At 47.2% G+C, this 20,378-nt stretch overlaps 1 protein-coding gene across 1 annotated transcript in view; it reads right to left on the minus strand.

Moving 5' to 3' along the window:
• The window catches only part of LOC116989182 (sodium-dependent serotonin transporter-like), a 57,713-nt gene that overhangs the window by 18,313 nt on the left and 19,022 nt on the right, over positions 1–20,378 (minus strand). The window contains exons 5-7 of the mRNA XM_033046407.1: positions 15,157–15,291; positions 11,040–11,143; positions 5,711–5,838 (exon numbers count right to left, since the gene is read on the minus strand). Of these exons, the coding sequence (XP_032902298.1) occupies positions 5,711–5,838; positions 11,040–11,143; positions 15,157–15,291 (367 nt within the window). The remainder of the gene's footprint in view (positions 1–5,710; positions 5,839–11,039; positions 11,144–15,156; positions 15,292–20,378) is intronic.

A 20,378-nucleotide genomic window follows, 5' to 3' on the forward strand; every position in this document is an offset into this window, starting at 1 on the left:
AAGCATTCAGTCATTACGTAGTTAAGTAAGGACACTGATGCTTTAAATAAAAGGTTTTAAAAACTAGTTTCCCCTCCCAACCTTGGGGGTAAACTAAGGGACAGAACTTTAAATGGTACGTGCAAACACCCCCAGTCCGGTAATAGGTTTGTTATAAAACCGGTGGACCGTTATTTCATTCGTCCATCCTGCAGCCACTAGGATGTTGTCAAGAGGCACGTCCATTGCTCTTGCTGCCGACGTAGATGCAGCCCTGGTGGAGTGAGATTTAACCATATGAACGTTCACTCTGTTACCGCCATTACCCCCTTTGACCATCTGGAGATGGTTTGTGTTGAACCTTCTGGTCTGTTCTGAGCCTCTGTGGTTCTCCGTAACTCTCAGATAGTGGTGTTAGTATGTTACCACACACACACAACCGTAGGTCCTCTGGATATGCCAAGAACTGGATCTCCAACCCTGGCATGCTATGTTTATATCAGGTTCCTGATTACGAATGTTATGTTGTTCATATTGGTGGTCATGTGGTCCAACCGTAGCTTTTGCAGTGTCTGGACTCTTTGTCAGCATGCCACCTTCAGGGTTAGTTATAGGCAGTCCCCACTGTCAAAGTAGGGTTAGTACCACGCTCACATCCCATGTGTCCGTGTACCTTGGTCTTAGAGGTATTAGATTGTAAATTCTCTTCATGAATTTTGTTGTAAAGGGGTGCGTTCCTATCGACCCGTGCCCTGCTTGCAGCATCAGATAGGAGGAAAGTGCGCCTCTGGCACTATAGATTGCACTATAACTTTGTTTATAGTTATAGTACAGAGTTGATAGGAAACTCCAAGACATCTGTTATCCGAACTGTGTTGTATTTGTTCGGACAGTCCTATGCCTTGAAATGGCCTCCTCAGAATCTGCAGACCAACAAGTTAATACGTTCGTGTAGTGGATGATTACTCCCTGTAACTGGGTTCACTAGGAGGTCCCTGCTCTTGGGTACAGCCATAACTGGCTAGACTATAGTTCCCAAAATTTTTGGGGACCAGGCTTGAGTAGGCCAATCTGGCACTGCCAATATGCCTGTGGCTTAGTCTTGCTTGATTTTTGTCAAGCATCGGTTTGTGAGACAAATATGCGGAAAGCATGCATAAACAATCCTCCCCAATTGAGGGAGAAAGCATCCACTGCCTTTGTTCCTGGATCCTGCTTGCAGGACACATATCTGGGTAACTGATGGTTTAGTCTAGATGCAAATAGATCAAAATCTGGTATGCCAAATCGTGTAATTATTTCGTTAAATACTGCCTGATTCAACATCCATTCTGTGTTGTTATTAAACATCCGTGATCCAGCATCTGTCACCTTGTTATATCTACCTCGTAGATTTCCCAAATATTCCTCTTGATACACCAGTGCCAAATGAGGTTCGACAATCTATCGTAAGATACAGATTTTACACCACCCTTGTTAGTGGATATGTGCCACCGCAGTGGTGTTATCAATCTGAATTTGAACAAGCATATTGCTACAGAACCCCTTGAGTCCATATTGTGCCCCCAACAACTCTGGGTAATTGATTCCATGTGTTGGGGAATTACAGACTCCTGCTCATTCCATCTGCCCCCACAGCTCTAGACTGTGTTAGTAGCTCCCCATCCTTAGCCGCTAGCATAGGTCTGAAGAACCCTCGATGGCTTTCAAGCAAATTTACTTTGAGCTTTCTCACGTTCGTTATCCACCGTAGTTATTCAACAAAGGTCTCTGCTGGCAATCCATAGTTTTGCCAATTTTGCCTGCATGGAATCTGAGTGTTCGTTCCTTTGCTCGCTGTAATTCTGGTAATGCAAAGGCCCGTACGCACTGCTGGAAATGCGGCTACTATTTGCCAATTACACTCGCTGTTTGCCTGATAGATGGCTAGTATTTGACTATCAGGTCATAGCAGGCTTGATTAATATAGTCGTTTGCCCCTAGGCAAAGTGACCAACATATTTACTGTTTTTGATAGTAAATTCTAGGTAATCAATTACCCTTGTAGGTGTCAATTTTGATTTAACTGGATGGATGAGGTAACCAATTCTATCAAACAGGGTTTTGGTTTGCTTTGACAGATGCTTCTGCCAATTCTTGGTGACTCCAAAATGAAATTCTCCAAATATGCCATTACTATGTGGTTCTGAGACCTTTGTAGACCCAGAATTGGTTTCCGTAGTTTTGTCAATAGTCTAGGAGCTGATGTCAACCCATTTGGCAGATCCATACCATCCAGTTAAACTTCAAATATCTCCTGTTCTTAGTGAATAGACACCGAATAGTATGCATCTTTGAGGTCGATGCATGCCATGTGACCATTTTATAGGAAGCTCCTATAAAACAGTAGTTAGACCGTAACAAAATTACTGTTTCTAAAAGTCTATACTGCACAAATGAGTTAAACCTGGATGAAGTGACATCCTCCATCTGTCACAGGTCCTGAATGGCAATCCTGCCCAAAATTACTGGGCCTGCCTCGAAGACAATTCCAGTCCGAGTTCCAAGTCTGCTTGGAACCTGTGTATGTTGTGCAGTAAAATTATCACGTTATTATGTTTTTAAAAAACCAGTTATGAAATTTCATGTTATTGTCATTTTAAACAAGAACACAAGAGTAAATTACCAACATGTAACTGCTCCACAATCCCTTGTTTCAGTAAACCCAGACCCACCTACCTCCATGGCTACCGGTGGTCTTGTGGTAAGCCCAAAGGCCCCTGATGCGGATTCCTTTTCTCTCCTTGATTGGGAGTAGGACTGGTAAGGAATGTGGATTCCATGTTTCTCCCGACCTCTGCTTGGGTCTGGTCTGAAAACCTCATCATACTGAGCCTGCCTTGTAGGACAATTCTGGCCATTATTTTGAGTCTGCCTTGAAAGACGACTGATCGTATTTCCGAGCCCAGCTTTCAAGCTACCACTGGATTCAGTGAACCGCTTACCCCCTATGGAGGTGTGGGGTGTGTTGTCGCCTATGCGGATATTCTGCCAGCTGCTGGCTCTTGAGGCCATATGCATGTACTTCAGTATGTTCATACTTTAAATTCGAGATCAGTTACCTACTGATCATTCACACTCCCCTCCACTGAGAGTGAGGTTCGTAGGCAGCCCTGAAAACAGGTGCTGCCGCAGGCCCCTGAGGATACCTGTGCTGACATGGCCCTTCCAGTGGACCTAAATGAGATTCTAGCTTTGGTCAGACTGAAATGGACCATGAATGCTCCTCTCCTCAGAGCAGGAGACATTTGTGCAGCCCTGAAGACAGGTGCTGCTGCCTGCGGGTTCTCCATAATACCCGGGCTGTCAAGAGCTAGATTCCATCCAGGGAAGCACCCAGTGGAACCTGGATGATTGCAGAAGCACTTATTTTCTGTTTGTTTGTATGGAAGCTTATTATTCCTTTTATGTAAAGCATTTTGGTGTTGACTTAAACTTACTTACTTACTTCCTTTATTCTGCTTGTCCCTGGGAAGGTTCCCCCCCCCTCTTCTTTGTACTCTGATTCAGAGTGGTTTCTTCTACATGTAGTTCCCCCTCCAATGGGGAAGACATTGGGCTGCCCCATGTGCGAGGCTCCCGGTATCGGCACTGCTGTAGGAGCAACTTCTCCATAAGTTGCTCCATGTGGGAGAAGTCGTCCTCAGACGCTCTCCGTTGAGGGAGGGTATCCCTCTTCCCCGAACTCATCTGAGTCAACGGGTTCGTTTAGACTTGCGGGTGGCATTACGTCCCGTAGGACAACCATGGAGCTCCTGCTCCCGCGCAAAGTCTCCTGCCGATTCTGCTGTCGGCGCTAATGTCGGGAACAAGACTGTCGCCCGCTATTTGGAAAGCTGCGGTCTTCGGCAGCCGACATCCCCGCGGGCCGTCTCCTCGACATCTGGGCTCTGAAAAAACCTTCAAGCCCGAAAGAACGCAGGTAAGTGATTCAACTTTCCTTACCTGCTCATCCCGGCGGCCTGGGAGGACTCAGTGCTTGCCAGTCCGTCGTGCGTGTTGCGTTCAGACGTAATGACGCGCACGCAGACGGACGGCCCTTCTTCACGTAGTCACTCACGTGACTCCGAAGTAAAACAATGTTTTTTTATCATGCCAATAAAGTTTTTTAATTGAAAATTGAAATTGAAATTGAGTGTTGTAGAGCAGAGGCATCTAGGAGTGCAGGTCCGTTATTCCCTGAAAGTGGCCTCACAAGTAGATAGGTTGTAGAGCAGAGGGATGTAGAGGTGCAGGTAAATAGTTCCCTGAAAATGGCGTCACAGGTAAACAGGAAGCGTTGCAGAGCAAAGCTACCTAGGAATGCTGGTACATAATTCCCTGAAAGTGATTACAAAGCTCTTTACATGAACCTACGGTGTTTTTGTGTTACTTTAGATTTCAAATGGAAATTGTACTTTATTCAACAGATTTGGATTTCAAATAAAGTCAAAATATTATTCTTGACAATATTGACAGGTTAACCTAAACCCATCAATTATGCTGCATACTTATAATGTACAAGATAGTCAGATCATAGTCTTCAGTGTTCAAATAATGTACATCCCGGACATAGTCCTTCTAATTCCTAATCGGCAGAGATTGTACGTTCTCCCAGTGACCTGCGTGGGTTTTCTCCGAGTTCTTCAGTTTCCTCCCACACTACAAAGACGTACAGGTTTGTAGCTTAATTGGCTTGGTATAAATGTAAAATTGTCCTTAATGTGTGTGATAGTGTTAGTGTGCGGGGATCACTAGTTGACGCTGACTCGGCGGGCCGAAGGGCCTGTTTCCGTGCTGTATCTCTATACTAATCTAAACTGTATTGCAAACACTCCAGGTATTGTAGTTTCTCAAAATGCATGGCTACTCTTTAGTCAGAGGCTGGTGAATCTGTGGAATTCTTTGCCACTGACGGCTGTGGAGGCCAAGTCAGTGGATATATTTAAGGCAGAGATAGATTCATGATTCGTACAGGTGTCAGAGGTTATGGGGAGAAGGCAGGAGAATGGGGTTGGGAGGAAAAGATAGATCAGCCATGAATGAATGGTGGAGTAGACTTAATGGGCCGAATGGCCTAATTCTACTCCTATCACGTATGACCTCTCTGTTCAGTGTCCACTGCACCATTTAATCTCCTGTCTTCTTCTCCGTGTGCATTATTACACATTTGTTTTGAAGCTTATTTAAATAAATAAATAGAATAACTGCCAAACCAGAAGATAACAAGATCAGAGTTTTAGTTATGTATATATGTCAGTTATTGGAGAGAGATAATCAATGTTTCACAGATGATTAAAGATCAGCTTCTATATTAACTGTTTGTAACCACTTTAAGGTTTGCAGGCACAATAATGAACACCTCCGTAAATTGTTTAAGCCTATGCATAAATCGCAAAGGTTCATTTGCCTTCCTGCTTCTCTCAAGAATCACTTTTAGTTTAGTTTAGAGATGATCCTTCAGCCCACCAAGTCTGTGCCGACCAGCGATCCCCGCACACTAACACTATCCTACACACTATTTACTAGGGACTATTTACATTTTATACCGAAGCTAATTAACAGGCCCTTCATATCTTTATAAACCATTTTTGCGTGATATCCCAAAATATTTCTCATTTTGAAGATACGTTGTGCAGTTTCTTGCAAGAAGGATGCAATTTAAAAGACCAATGTTCATGAAGCAATTAAAGAATTAGCGATGGGATCTCACCCATGTCTTTGGCCACTTCTGAAACATCTTCGTTTCTCATCTTCGCCATGTAGCCCAGGATGGTGAATATAACAAAGCCAGCGAAGATACTGGTCAAACAATTCACAGTGCTGCCGATCATTGCATCCCTACAGCACCAAGAGAACACACAAAGATCATCATGGAGGTAGGAACCGCGGATTCTGGTTTACATCGAAGACAGACACAAAATGCCGGAGTAACTCAGTGTAGATTAACTATATTCATCTATGCCTATACAATCTCCAGTACACATATTATGCATGCCACACATTCCACCTAGTAATCCAGTCCGGGTTTGGGCTGCTGTTGGCAGCCTGTCAGTTTTGGTTTCTGCGGTCAGAACAGTTGATTTTGAAATGCACGGCTGGGTATGGTTGTCTCTCTCCTTTATATCTTAACAAAAGACTGATGGTTCACTCTTGACTTTGTAATGGATTACATACAAACACTCAGCAGTTATTCAAGTAAGAATTTCATTTCTATCTGGGACATATGACAATAAAAAACTCTTGACTCTAAGTCAGGCAGAGATAACCCACAAGTCTTTGGAGTGTGGGAGGAAACTGGAGCACCCAGAGAAAACCCACACGGGTCACGGGGAGAACATATAACTCCGCACAGACACCACCCGTGGTCACGTCTCTGACGCTGTGATGCAGCAACTCTACCGCTGCGCCACCGTGCCGCTCTTGTGTTCTGGAGACAATTCTTGGTGAGCTGTTCATGACAGCGTTAATCTCTTCCTTCACCTCATAACTGGGGAGGCAAACCATAGAGTCATAAAGTCACACAGCATTTAAACAGGCCTTTCGGCCCAACTTGCCCACACTGGCCAACATGCCCCATCTACGCTAGTCCCACCTGCCTGCATTTGGCCCATAACCCTCTAAACCTGTCCTATCATATGGACACCAAAGATGGAAATTATATGAACACCATAACCACAAGATAATATATATATATATCATCATCATATACTTATTAAAACGCTGTGTGTGTGTATGTGTATGTCATTTTGCCTTTGAAACGCATCTCATCGAAAACCAGACGCCGAAACGGGGAAATTTTTACATATTTCAGCAGCGATTTACCGTATGATTTTAGAAATGCACTCCTCTGTAAATTTGGTCAATTATTTCCCGATATCTACATACTTTTAAAACTCTGTGTGTGTGTGTGTGTTTGTTTGTGGGTGTCAGATTTGGCCTTTGATTCCTTGGTCCGCCAAAACCACACGCAAAAACTCAGAGGTTTTTCCATTTCGCTAGCCATTTCACTTTTACATTCATTAATGCACTCCTCATTACATTTAGACATTTTTCTGTACACATTTTTAATTAAATCCTTCCCCCCCCCCCCCCTCACTAATTTTCCCGCCTTTCGCTGCTGCTGCCACCCGGCTCTCCTCCACTTCCTCCACTCCCCCCACCCCCCGGCCCGGCTCTGTACGCTGGCGGAAGACACAGATCGGCTGCTCCCCCGCTGCTTTTCGCCGTCTCTGAAAATCCCACGCGTCAACGGCCTGTCGGCCCACAGGCGCATTGAGTACGTACGCAGTGTCTTGACGTCGTACGAGGCGTGGTATTGTGCGATGACGTCACGCCGCCCCCCATTGCAACCGCGCGTTGTGGGAACAGACCCAACGGGTCTGCACTTGGTTCAGTTTTCACTAAATTGTTCACCAAACATTTTTCAAATATCGCTGCTGGCCAACTGCTGATGTCACAATGCCTTTGCTGCTCGCGACCAGCTGCGCAGCCAGTTACGCTCCACACATCCCCCCCCCCGCTCCCTTCCTCCTCCTCTTCCCCCCACCCCTTTCCCCACGACCTCTCCCCCCGCCCCCACTCGGGCCCTGAAGCCTGAATCCTGCAGCCGGGAGCTGCCTACGGGAGCATTCGGACGACCTCTTCCCCCCGCCCCCGGAGTCTCGATTGTGCCCCGCTGACCGCTTGCTTCCTCCTCTCCCCCCTCCTCCACCTCTTCCCCCCCATCTCTTTCCCCCTGACCACTCTCCCACATCTTTCCCCCGACCACTCCCCCCACCCCCCTACTCGGGCCCTGAAGCCTGAATCCTGCAACCTTCCCAGCCCCCTCCCTCCCTTCCGCTGCTAACAGCACGTGCTGCCAGTCACGTCACTCGCAAGGCCTTTGGGAAAAAAAACACGGTCTTCTTGCAGCGAGGGAGCGAGTGATTATTGCGTTCAAGAACCAGCCCTCACCTCTGACGACGCGCCCCCCCCCCCAACCCCTCAAACTCTTCTCCCTCCACCCCCTTCCTCTCCCACCCCTTCCCCCTCTCTCTCCATCCACTCCCTCTCCCCCTCCCTCCGCCCTACCCCTCCCTCCCGCTTACCCCTCCCTCCCCACTCCCCCTCAACCCCCCCTTCCTAAATCCCCTCTCGCTCCCTTTCTCCCCCCTCCTCTCTCTCCCCTCCCCCTCTGCCTCCCCTCCAGCCCCCTTCCCCCACTCCCCTCCCCCCCTCTCTCCTACTCCTCTCTACCCCTTACCCCTCTGGCCTCCCTCCACCTTACCCCTTTCCCCTCCTCCATCTCTTCCCCTACTCTCTCTCCCCCCCTCTGCCCCCTCCATCACCCCCCCTCTCCACTCCCCCTCAACCTCCCTTCCCCCTTCTCCCCCCTCCCCACTCTCACCCCCCCTCTCTCCCCCTTCCTCCCTCTCTCCCCCTTCCTCCCTCTCTCCCCCACCTCTCTCTCCCCCACTCTCCTCACCCTCTCACCCCCCCCACTCCCCTCTCTCACCCCCTCCCCCCGTGTGTGTAGGGGGTGGTAGTGTGTGTGTGACGCCGCAGCGCCCCCCACAACCGCGCGTTGAGGGGACAGAACCCAACGGGTCCCCCTTGGTCTAGTATAATTTAAAGCTGTGTGTGTGTGATTTCGCCTTTGAAATGCATCTCCTCTAAAACAAGACTCCGAAAAGGGGAAATTTTTACATATTTCAGTAAGAGATTTTCCTTGTGATTTTAGAAATACACTCCTCTGTAAATTTGGTCAATTATTTCCCCGACTTTTTAATTAAAATGTTTGCCAATCTGACGGGTTTTTTAAAATCTGACCGCTGCCCAGCTGCTCACGTTACAATAACGGTGACATTTTTACATATTCTGGTAGAAATTCACCTTATGATTTCAAAAATTATTTCACGAGTTATTTACTAAAATTTATCACCAAACTGACATATTTAAAAAATATAACGGCTGCCCAGCTGCTGACCTCACAATACTTTTGCTCGTGGCCCACCTGCTTGGTCCCGCCCCCCTCGCCTGCGTCCTCATTTAGCTCCACTAATTATTGTTGATTCCATTGTTTTTCATTGAATTGAATTTGTCCCCCTCTGCCCCCCCCCCCCCCTGTGGATTAAAGCATTGGTTTATTTCTTTTTTTTCCACTGCATTGAATTTTATTGTTTCTCATTTAACTGCACTAATTATTGTTGATTCCATTGTTTTAAAATGAATTGAATGTAATTATTTCTCACTTAACATCACTCATTCTTAAATTTGCTGTCTCTTAATTGACAGCTTAGATTAGAAGGGCTCCTCCCCCGAATTCCATAGACCTGCCGACAGCTTTCGTGCATGAGAAGCTCACGCACTATTTCCAGAACATTCTGAACGCTTCAGCGGTTGACGCACGCTGACATTTCGCTCTCCCTGCCTCTGTCTCCCTCACTCTCTGCCCTACACCCCCCCAACCCGGCTCTGTCACGCTGGTGGGCGCGCTTCCCTTTGCGGAAGCCACGATCGGTTGGCCCCCCACTGCTTTTCACCGTCCTCAGATCGCTCCGGGCCTTGCTCTGGTCCATGCCTGCCGCAGCCTAGCTCGGGCCGGGCGCCTGGTGGGAAGGCCGGTTCTACGACCTGGGTATGTGCTGCCTGTACCCCCTCCCAGAGAGGGCAGAGGGAGGAGCAGGGGGGGGGGGGAGAGGGAGGAGGGGGCCCGCCCTCTCTGCCCCCCTGCCCTCCTCCCTCTCTAGGGAGTGGTGAATATTGGGACCTATGGTTGATTGGTGGAGTATTGCGCACGGGAACCAGCCCTCCCCTGTGATGCCATGCCCCCGCACCCCCCAATCTCTACCCCCTCCGGTCCCTCTACACCCACCCCCTCTCTAGCCACGCCTGCACAGTTGGGGGTAATGCGCAAGTGGATAGGGTAAAAGGAGCGAATGAATATTAATATATCAAGGGTCGGTTAGTGTGTGTGGGGGTGGTTAGCGCGTATGTGACGCCTAAGGCCCCCCCCCCCCCCGCGCGTTGGGGGAACTGACCCAACGGGTCTGCACTTGGTTTAGTATATATTAAAACTCTGTGTCTGTGTGTGTGTGCGCGCGTGAAATCTCCACTTTCCCCGGGACTGCTGATCGAGGCGTGGATTGGACGAGAGAGACATCGGTTAGCAGGCAATAGGGGCGGAACATGGTGATTGAGTGCGATGATTGGAGGAGGGAGGTGTCGGTCAGAGGCAGAAGTAGGTGGGTGGGGCTGAGGATAGAGCGCGGTGATTGGAGGGAGACGTACCCAGGTCATAGCTAGGATCTTTCTCCCCCTACCCCTCCCTCCCCACTCTCCCCCCTCCGGCTCTGCCCCCTACCCCTCTACACTCTTCCCCCTCCCGCCTCTCTCAATCCCCCCCTCCTCCTCCCTCCCGCCTCTCTCCACACTCCCTCTCTCAATCCTCCCCTCTTCCCACTCCTTCACCGTTCTCCTCCCCTTCTCCCCGTTCTCCTCACCCCCTCCCCCACCCCCCTCCTCTCCTCCCCCAATCCCCACTCTCTCCCCCCTCCTCTCTCCCCCTCCCCCACTTCACCCCTCCGCTGCTTTTGACCAGGCCGCCTGCTCAAAAGACGCCGCAAATCGGAAACCCCAGCTCCAAAAGGCAGCGGACACCCGGAAACCCCAGCTCCAAAAGGCAGCAAGCTCCCCTGCCTCTGTGTCCCTCTCTGTAGTATACAAAATATATATATAAATACATGCACATCTCTGTACATTGAGGTGCAGAAACCTAGTGTGAGCCAACTTTCAACAAGGAAGTTCTCATGGTAGCCTGGACAAGACAGCCGTGTCACAGGAGAAATCCACGCACAGACTTGTAGTAAAAGATAGAAACAAAATGCTGGAGTAACTTAATGGGACAGGCAGCATCTCTGGAGAGAAGGAATGGGTGACGTTGCGCGTCGAGACCTTTCTTCAGACTTCTCTCCAGAAATGCTGCCTGTCCCGCTGAGTTACTCCAGCATTTTGTATCTTCAGTTTAATCCAGCATCTGCAGTTCCTTCCAGCACACTGACCTGAAGCAGTTGTTGTTGAATTTGTTGTAGCTGGCAAGTGCTATCAGGACACCAAACCCAGGGCCCAGCGAGAAGAAAATCTGCATAGCTGCTTCAATCCACACCTGCAAGGCAAAGAACAGAAGTCACACGAAACCAACTTTACAGATCGCTAAAGCAATTAGAGTCATACAGCGTGGAAACAGGCCCTTTGGACCAACTTGCCCACACCAACTAACATGCCCCATCTACACTAGTCCCACCTGTCCATGTTTGGTCCATATTTAAAAACCTTGCGAAAGAAGGATGCAGGTGCTGGTTTAAACGTAATATAGGCACAAAATGCTGGAGTAACTCAGCGGGTCAGGCAGCATCTCCGGAGAAAAGGAACAGGTGTCGTTTCGTGTCGGTGTCTGAAGCAGGATCTCCCCATACCCTGCTTTGTTTTTCTGTGGGTGCTCCGATTTCCTCCCACACTCCAAACACGTGTAGGTTTGTAGGTTAAGTGGCTCTCTGTAAATTGCCTCTAGTGTGTGGGGATCGAATAAGAAAGTGGGATAACATAGAACTAGTGTGAATGGGTAATCAATGGTCGGTGTGGTCTTGGTAGAACTCTGCCGCTGTAAAGCAGCAGCTCTACCCGCTGCGCCACCGTGCCGCCTGGTGTGCAAGCTGACTTTGATGAAGGCAAACCCCGTCATTTGTTTAGTTTTAATTTTGATGAAAGATAATGTTAGTTATTTGCTCGTTCCTTATGAGCAGTGGGTTTTCTCATTTGCTGGTGAACTTTGCTGACAAGTTGAAGGGTCTCGACCCGAAACATCACCCATCAAATTTCACTGTACCTTAATTGATACATGTGACAATAAACATGAATTTGAACTTGATCTCTTTTCTCCCGAGATGCTGCCTGTCCCGCTGAGTTACTCCAGCTTTTTGTGTCTATCTCAAGTTAATTCATTAACCAGAACTACCCAAAGATATTCGCTCACTTATCAAAGGGTAACTAAACATTAACCGTGTCAGTAAGTCTAGAATCAGAGGTTGCACGGCACATTCAGCTCCCCCAACGATGTACATGAAGTGGTGTGCTCACCATTGCCAGCAGATGAGAACACCACCATATAACCGTTCCCCCCTCAACACACCTTAGTTTAGGGGCAGCACGGTGGCGCAGCGGTAGAGTTGCTGCCTTACAGCGTCTGAGACCCGGGTGCTTGTCTGCACGGAGATTGTACGTTCACCCAGTGACCTGTGTGGATTTTCTCCGGGTGCTCCGGTTTAGTCCCACATTCCAAGGGTTTCTAGGTTAACTGGCTTTGGTAAAATAGTAAATTGTCCCTAGTGTGTGTAGGGTAGTGATAGTATACGGGGATCAATGGTCAGTGTGGATTTGGTGGGATAATGTGCCTGTTTCCACGCTGTGTCTCTAAACTAAATTAAACAATTTACAGGCGAATACATAGGCAATATGTTGGTAACGTGGTGAGAATGAAATATTATACACTTTGTTTTGGTAGCACTGTGAACTTTAGTTTTGAATTATTAAGGTCGGATAACCGAGTGTCACTGATTGTTAATTTATTGTACTACTGATTATTGTTTATTTATTGTGTGTTATTGTTTTTACGGGCCTGTAAAGCTGCAGCAAAGAAGAATTGAATTGCTTCGTTGCTGGCTATCACACAAACCAACCTCCTTTCCATTGACTCCATCTACACCTCATGCTGCCTTGGCAAGGCCAGCAGTATAATCAAGGACCGGTTTACCCTGGTCACTCCCTCTTTGGGGATCATGACAGAAGCCTCGTCATGGCGATCCCTTGAAGCGACGACGTGATGCACTCTGTGACGGGTCGGGCAACAATTCTGTCAACATGTTGGATGACGACGGAAGCCAACAGCGAGCTACATCGTCTGACACACGAGCGAACGAGCTCCCTCTTCTCCCCTCTCCCATCGGGCAAAAGGTGCAGAAGTGCAAAAACGCACACCTCCAGATTCAGGGACAGTTTCTTCCCAGCTGTTATCAGGCAACTGAATCATCCTATCACAACCAGAGAGCAGTGCTGATCAACCATCTACCTCTTTGGTGACCCTTGGACTATTCCTTGATTGGACTTTACTGGCTTTACCTTGCACTAAACATTATTCCCTTAGCTTGTACCTATACACTGTAAATGGATCAATTGTAATCATGTATTGCCTTTCTGCTGACTGGTTAGCATGCAACAAAAGCTTTTCACTGTACCTCAGTACATGTGACAATAAACTAAACTGCACTGGTACATATGACAATTAAACACCGTGACTCTGTGCCACAGCCTTCGATACCCCCAATGCCTCTGTCTATCTCACTGCAAGGATCTTTAAATAAACACTCCCTTAGTGTTCAACAGGGAACCCAGTGTGTTGCTCAGAATAATTTAGTTTAGTTTCGAGATGCAGCACAATGTCGGCCCACCCTGTCCATGCCGACCATCGATCAATAGTCTCACAGAACTTATGAAAATGTAAATATGAATGAATGAATAAGATAATTGGCCAAGTATGTTCACATACAATGAATTTGCCTTGGAGCTCCGCTTGCGAGTAGCAACATGACATAGTGACAATTAAGAATGACACATAAAACATTAATAATAAAACATTATCGATTAAAGATGTGAATTAAATAAAATAACAGAGCAAAAGGAGGCTACAAATCTTTGGTTATTGAGTAGAGCTACTACTCATGGAATAAAGCTGTTTTTATGTCTGGCTGTGGCAGCTTTGACAGTCCGGAGTCGCCTTCCAGTGGGAAGTGATTCAAATAGTTTGTGGCCAGGGTGAGATGGGTCAGAGATGATCTTGCCCGCTCGCTTCCTGGCCCTTGCAGTGTACAGTTCATCAATGGGGGGGGGGAGGGTTGCAGCCAACAACCTTCTCAGCTGATCGGACGATTCGCTGCAGCCACTGGGTGTCGTGCTTTGTGGCTGAGCCAAACCAAACCATGATGGAGAAGGTCAGGACAGACTCTACGATGGCCGTATAGAATTGGACCATCATTGCCTGTGGCAGATGGTGCTTCCCCAGCTGCCGCAGAAAGTACATCCTCTGTTGTGCCATTTTGACTGTGGAGTCGATGGTGGCCCCCCATTTAAGGTCCTTGGAGATGATGGTTCCCAGTAACTTAAAAGACTCCACAGATGTGACTGTGGTGTTGGTGATGGTGAGTGGGGTGAGGGGAGGGGGAGCTCTCCTGAAGACTACAATCAATTCCACTGTCTTAAGAGCATTGAGCTCCAGGTTGTTGCGATGGCACCAGGACGCCAAATGAGTCACTTCCTGTCTGTCGGCAGATTCTTCCCAATCCTGGATCAGTCCAATCAAGGTTGAGTCGTCCGCAAACTTAAGAAGTTTGACAGAGGAGTCTGTGGAGGTGCAGTCACGCAGTATATCATGGGGTGATGTTATAGAGGTGTGTAAAATCATGATAGGAATAGATAAGGTGAACCCTCTATTCCCCAGCGTAGGTCTGGAGGACATGGGGTTATGGTGAGAAGGGAAAGATTTAGTTTAGTTTAGTTTAGTTGAGAGATACAGCATGGAAACAGGCCCTTTGGCCCAACTTGCCCACACCAGTCAACATGTCTTATCTACACTAGTCCCACCTGCATGTGCTTGGTCCATATCCCTCCAAACCTGTTCTATCCATGTACCTGTCAAACTGTTTCTTTGAAGTATTTCTCTGGAATGTGCAGAGGTTACAGGTGGCCGGACTACCTGCTACCTTCACTGGCACAAATAAGGGGAAAAAAGGAAATGTAAAAACCGATGCAAAAGTTCATATTTATAAGTGATAGGAGTAGAATTAGACCATTCGGCCCATCAAGAATACTCCACCATTCAATCATGGCTGATCTATCTCTCCCTCCTAACCCCTTTTTCCTGCCTTCTCTCCAAAATCCCTGACACCCGTACCAATCAAGAATCTATCCATCTCTGCCTTAAAAATATCCACTGACGGCCTCCACAGCTTTCTGTGGCAATGAATTCCACTGATTCACCACGCAAAAGAGATTGATCAGGATGATTCCAACATTTGCAAAGAGCTGACAAACTGGACAGGTTCATGCCTGCCCCATCGCCCCACTCACCTGCAGGGTGAAGATTTTTCTCCACCGCGGATGCAGGTAGAAGACGATTCCTTTCCAAGCCCCTGGCAGTGTGGCCCCACGGATCAGGAGGATGAACAGCACGAAATAGGGCAGAGTGGCCGTCACCCACACCACCTACAGGAACACAACATACGTAGAGTGGAGGAAGGAACTGCAGATGCTGGTTTAAACCTGAGATAGAAACCAACAGCTGGAGTAGCGGGCCAGGCAGAATCTCTGGAGAGAAGGAATGGGTGATATTTTGGTTCGAGACCCTTCTTCAGACTGATGTCAGGGGAGTGGGAGGTACTTTGATAAGGAAATGTACAGATAAGGAGTGTAAAGTGTGAAAACAGGACAAAGAGAATGGTGTTCAAGGCAAATGTAAAATAGATCATTGTTAGTTGGGAGAAGGTAACAACAAAGCAGAGAAGTCAATGTTCATGATTCATGACACCTTCAAGGGTCTCGTGCCGAAACGTCATCCATTCCTTCTCTCCAGAGATGCTGCTTGTCCCGCTCAGTTACTCCAGTTTATTGTGTCTATCTTTACAACATAGAGTGATACAGCGTGGAAACAGGCCCTACATTTTTTGTCTCAGGACCAATTCCGACTTTTAATCGTGGAAGTTGACGCTTTAGCAGGATTTTACATTTCCACACAAGGTTGAGATATATTGCAGCTCAAACAGCTTTCAATTTGTCGACCATTTTAATGTTTTCTGGGAAAATCCAGAACTTTTTATAAAAGATGGCATTCACCTCAACACCCTTGGCTCACGAAATCGGTCACATAATCTATTACACACGGTACATACGACCCCACGTGACTGACTAATTAATGTCCCCACATGCTGGCCATGATCTGGACATACCTACGGCCACAGTCCATAGCCCACAAACACACCCTCCCCATCTGCTCTGGCAGAAAATTTCAGCCCAGCCTGCTGATGTTTCAGATAAAAACTGTAATTCTTCCTCAATTTCATATAGACTCTCTGGACAACCACTCACTATTGACACTCATGACTCTTTTCAGGACAAGCCGGGGCCCTGCTTCCTCAATTTCTGTCTTGATAGGTAATAGAAAAACAATGGTGAATCCGCCAAGAAGCACTCAACTGCAAATGTATCAAATTTATCATGCATTCCTCGTCAGCCAAGCCTGTCCCAAAAATGGGACAGATAATGCTGTTAAAAAACAAAAACTATCTTTATTAAATGTCAGATCTTTGGCAGGAAAATCTTTTTTAATCAACGATTTCATTAAGCACAATCTTGATTTTATGTTTTTATCTGAAACTTGATTGGACCAAAATAACAGTGCAGCTGTTCTTATCGAGTTAACCTCTCCCAACTTCAGTTTTATGAGTAAGGCTAGAGTGCATAAGAAAGGAGGTGGAGTCGCCATAATATTTAATCTCACTCCAATGCAAGCGGATATCTTACGAAAATGTTGCTTCTTTTGAGTATGTGGCTCTTCAGCTGAATTCCTCTCGAGGAGCTATGTTCCTAAATATCTACAGTCACCTAAATACTGTGCAGGCTTCTTTGATGAGTTTACTGAACTGCTGTCTATAATCTGTATTGTCTTTGATTGTGTAGTTATTGTTGGTGATTTTAACATTCATGTTGACAACTCCCAGGACAGAGGGACTAAAGAACTGTATTGTGTTCTTGATAACTACGGACTGACTCAGCATGTGACGGAGCCCACACAACAAGGGGCACACTCTGGACTTAATTATCTCCAAGGGTCTGAACATTTCCAAGATTGTGGTGACTGTTGTTGCTCCCTCTGATCATTCCTGTGTTTTCTTTGACAGCACTATCTCCATGCACACAAATGTTCAAAAAAAGATAGTCACTAAACGGTATATCACTAAAAACACCAGTGAAACATTTATTCAGCTTTTCCTTTCCACACCCGCCCCCTCTTGGGTCTCAGTCAATGAGCTTGTAGATCATTTCAATTACAAAATTACAAATGTTATTATTGATGCCATTGCACACACTAAGGTGAAGGCTGTCTGTAGTAAGCAAAGATCACCATGGAGAAATGCCACACTGGTATGAACAGAAAAAAGTGTTGAAAAGCTGAATGCAGGTGGCGAAAAACAATAGACAATAGGTGCAGGAGGAGGCCATTCGGCCCTTCGAGCCAGCACCGCCATTCAATGTGATCATGGCTGATCATCACCAATCAGTACCCCGTTCCTGCCTTCTCCCCATATCCCCTGACTCCGCTATCTGTAAGAGCCCTATCTAGCTCTCTCTTGAAAGTATCCAGAGAACCGGCCTCCACCGCCCTTTGAGGCAGATAATTCCACAGACTCACCACTCTCTGTGAGAAATAGTGTTCCTTGTCTCCATTCTAAATGACTTACCCCTTATTCTTAAACTGTGGCCCTTGGTTCTGGAACATCGGGAACATATTTCCTGCCTCTAGCGTGTCCAAACCCTTAACAATCTTATATGTTTCAATAAGATCCCCTCTCATCCTTCTAAACTCCAGAGTGTACAAGCCCAGTCGCTCCATTCTCTCAGCATATGACAATCCCGCCATCCCGGGAATTAACCTTGTAAACCTACGCTGCACTCCCTCAATAGCAAGAATGCCCTTCCTCAAATTAGGGGACCAAAACTGCACACAATACTCCAGGTGTGGTCTCACTAGGGCTCTGTACAACTGCAGAAGGATCACTTTACTCCTATACTCAACTCCTCTTGTTATGATGGCCAACATGCCATTCGCTTTCTTCACTGCCTGCTGTACCTGCATACTTACTTTCATAGACTGATGAACAAGGACTCCCAGATCCCGTTGCACTTCCCCTTTTCCCAACTTGACGCCATTTAGATAGTAATCTGCCTTCCTGTTTTTCATACCAAAGTGGATAACCTCACATTTATCCACATCAAACTTAATCTGCCATGCATCTGCCCACTCCCCCAACCTGTCCAAGTCACCCTGCATTCTCATAGCATCCTCCTCACAGTTCACACTGCCACCCAGCTTTGTGTCATCTGCAAATTTGCTAATGTTACTTTGAATCCCTTCATCCAAATCATTGAAACAAATCTCCAGGTTCACTATGACATCTATAGGGAAAAACTTCGCATTTATGGCTTGGAGCTGAGAAATGCAAGGCGGTCCTTCTTCTCTGACATCATTGCCAAAAACAATAATAATGCACGTGCCTTGTTTGCTAATGTCGACAGGCTAACAAACCCTCCTGTGTCAGTAGCCTCTAAACTTCTTTCTACCAAGGCCTGCAATTAATTTGCCTCCTTCTACACTGACAAAATTCAGAAAATTAGACAAGCAATCATTGCCTCTATATCAGGTACAGGATGTGTGTCGTCCGTGGCAGTGTGAGCTGCGATAAGGATGCTATGAGGCTGCAGAGTGACTTGGATAGGTTGGGTGAGTGGGCAGATGCATGGCAGATGCAGTATAATGTGGATAAACATGAGGTTTTCCACTGGTGGCAATAACAGGAAGGCAAATTAGGAAAAGGAGAGGTGCAACGAGTCCCTGGGGGTCCTTGTACATCAGTCACTGAAATTAAGCATGCAGGTACATCAGGCAGTGAAGAAAGCTAATGGCATGTTGGCCTTCATTGCGAGAGGATGTACAGTTGTACAGGGCCCTGGTGAGACCGCACCTGGATTATTGTGCGCAATTTTGGTCTCCTAATTTGAGGAAGGACATTATTGCTATTGATGGAGTGCAGCATAGGTTCACCAGATTAATTCCCGGGATGGAGGGACAGACATATGATGAAAGAATGGGTCGACTAGCCTTGTATTCACTGGAATTTAGAATGATAAGAGGGGATCTTCAAGAAACATTTAAAATTCTTAAAGGATTGGACAGGCGAGATGCAGGAAAAATGTTCCCGATGTTTGGGGAGATCACACAGTTTAAGTATAAGAGGTAGGCAATTTAGTACTGAGATGAGGAAAAACTTCATCACCCAGAGAGTTGTGAATCTGTGGAATTCTCTGCCACAGAAGGCAGTGGAGGCCAATTCACTGGATGTTTACAAGAGTTAGACTTAGCTCTTAGGGCTAATGTTGCGACTCACGTTGCAGCGGCCCCTACAGTCATTTTTTTTCTAGTTAATGTAGTTGTTCGTGTTTTTTAATACTGGTTTTAAATGTGTACTAGACCAAGTGCAGACCCGTTAGGTCTGTTTCCCTAACGGCGTTTGCGGGGGGGGAGGGGGGGGGGGGGCTGCGGCATCACACTCACATTAACTACCCCCAAACACACAGGTGGGGGGAGGGGAGGTGAGAAGAGGGGAGAGGAGGAGGAGGAAACGGGACAGATTTGGGAGGGAAAGGAGAGCGGGGTAGGTGGTGAGAGAGGTGGATGGGGAGAGAGATGTGAGGGAGAGGGGGTATGGGGAGTGAGGGGAGGAGGGAGGGAGGGGGAGAGGGGTGGGGGAGAGAGGGGAAAGAGTGGGGAGTGAGAGTGGAGGGGGAAGGGGGAGAGGTGGAAGAGTGGGGAGGGAGGGGGAGAGGGGTAGGGGGAGTGATGGAAGAGGGACAGAGGGGTAGGAGGAAGGGGGCGGGTGGAGAGAGGGAAGGTGGTGGGTAGAGAGGGAAGGGGGGTGGGGGAGAGAGGGATGGGTGGGAGAGGGAGAGGGGTGCGGAGAGGGAAACATAGAAATTAAGTGCATGAGTAGGCCATTCGGCCCTTCGAGCCTGCACCACCATTCAATATGATCATGGCTGATCATCCAACTCAGTATCATGTACCTGCCTTCTCTCCATACACCATGATCAAGCCACAAGGACCACATCTAACTCCCTCTTAAATATAGCCAATGAACTGGCCTCAACTACCTTCTGTGGCAGAGAATTCCACAGATTCACCACTCTCTGTGTGGAAAATGTTTTTCTCATCTCTGTCCTAAATGATTTCCCCCTTATCTTTAAACTGTGACCCCTTGTTCTGGACTTCCCCAACATCTGGAACAATCTTCCTGCATCTAGCCTGTCCAACCCCTTAAGAATTTTGTAAGTTTCTATAAGATCTGCCCTCAATCTTCTAAATTCTAGCATCTATCCAGTCTTTCTTCATATGAAAGTCCTGACATCCCAGGAATCAGTCTGGTGAACCTTCTCTGTATCCCTCTATGGCAACGATGTCTTTGAACATTGGGCATTGTGACATCACACGATGGAATGTTCACCAGGGGCTGGGGCTGCTT

The sequence above is a fragment of the Amblyraja radiata genome, chromosome 28, assembly GCF_010909765.2.
Source record: "Amblyraja radiata isolate CabotCenter1 chromosome 28, sAmbRad1.1.pri, whole genome shotgun sequence".
NCBI lineage: Eukaryota > Metazoa > Chordata > Chondrichthyes > Rajiformes > Rajidae > Amblyraja > Amblyraja radiata.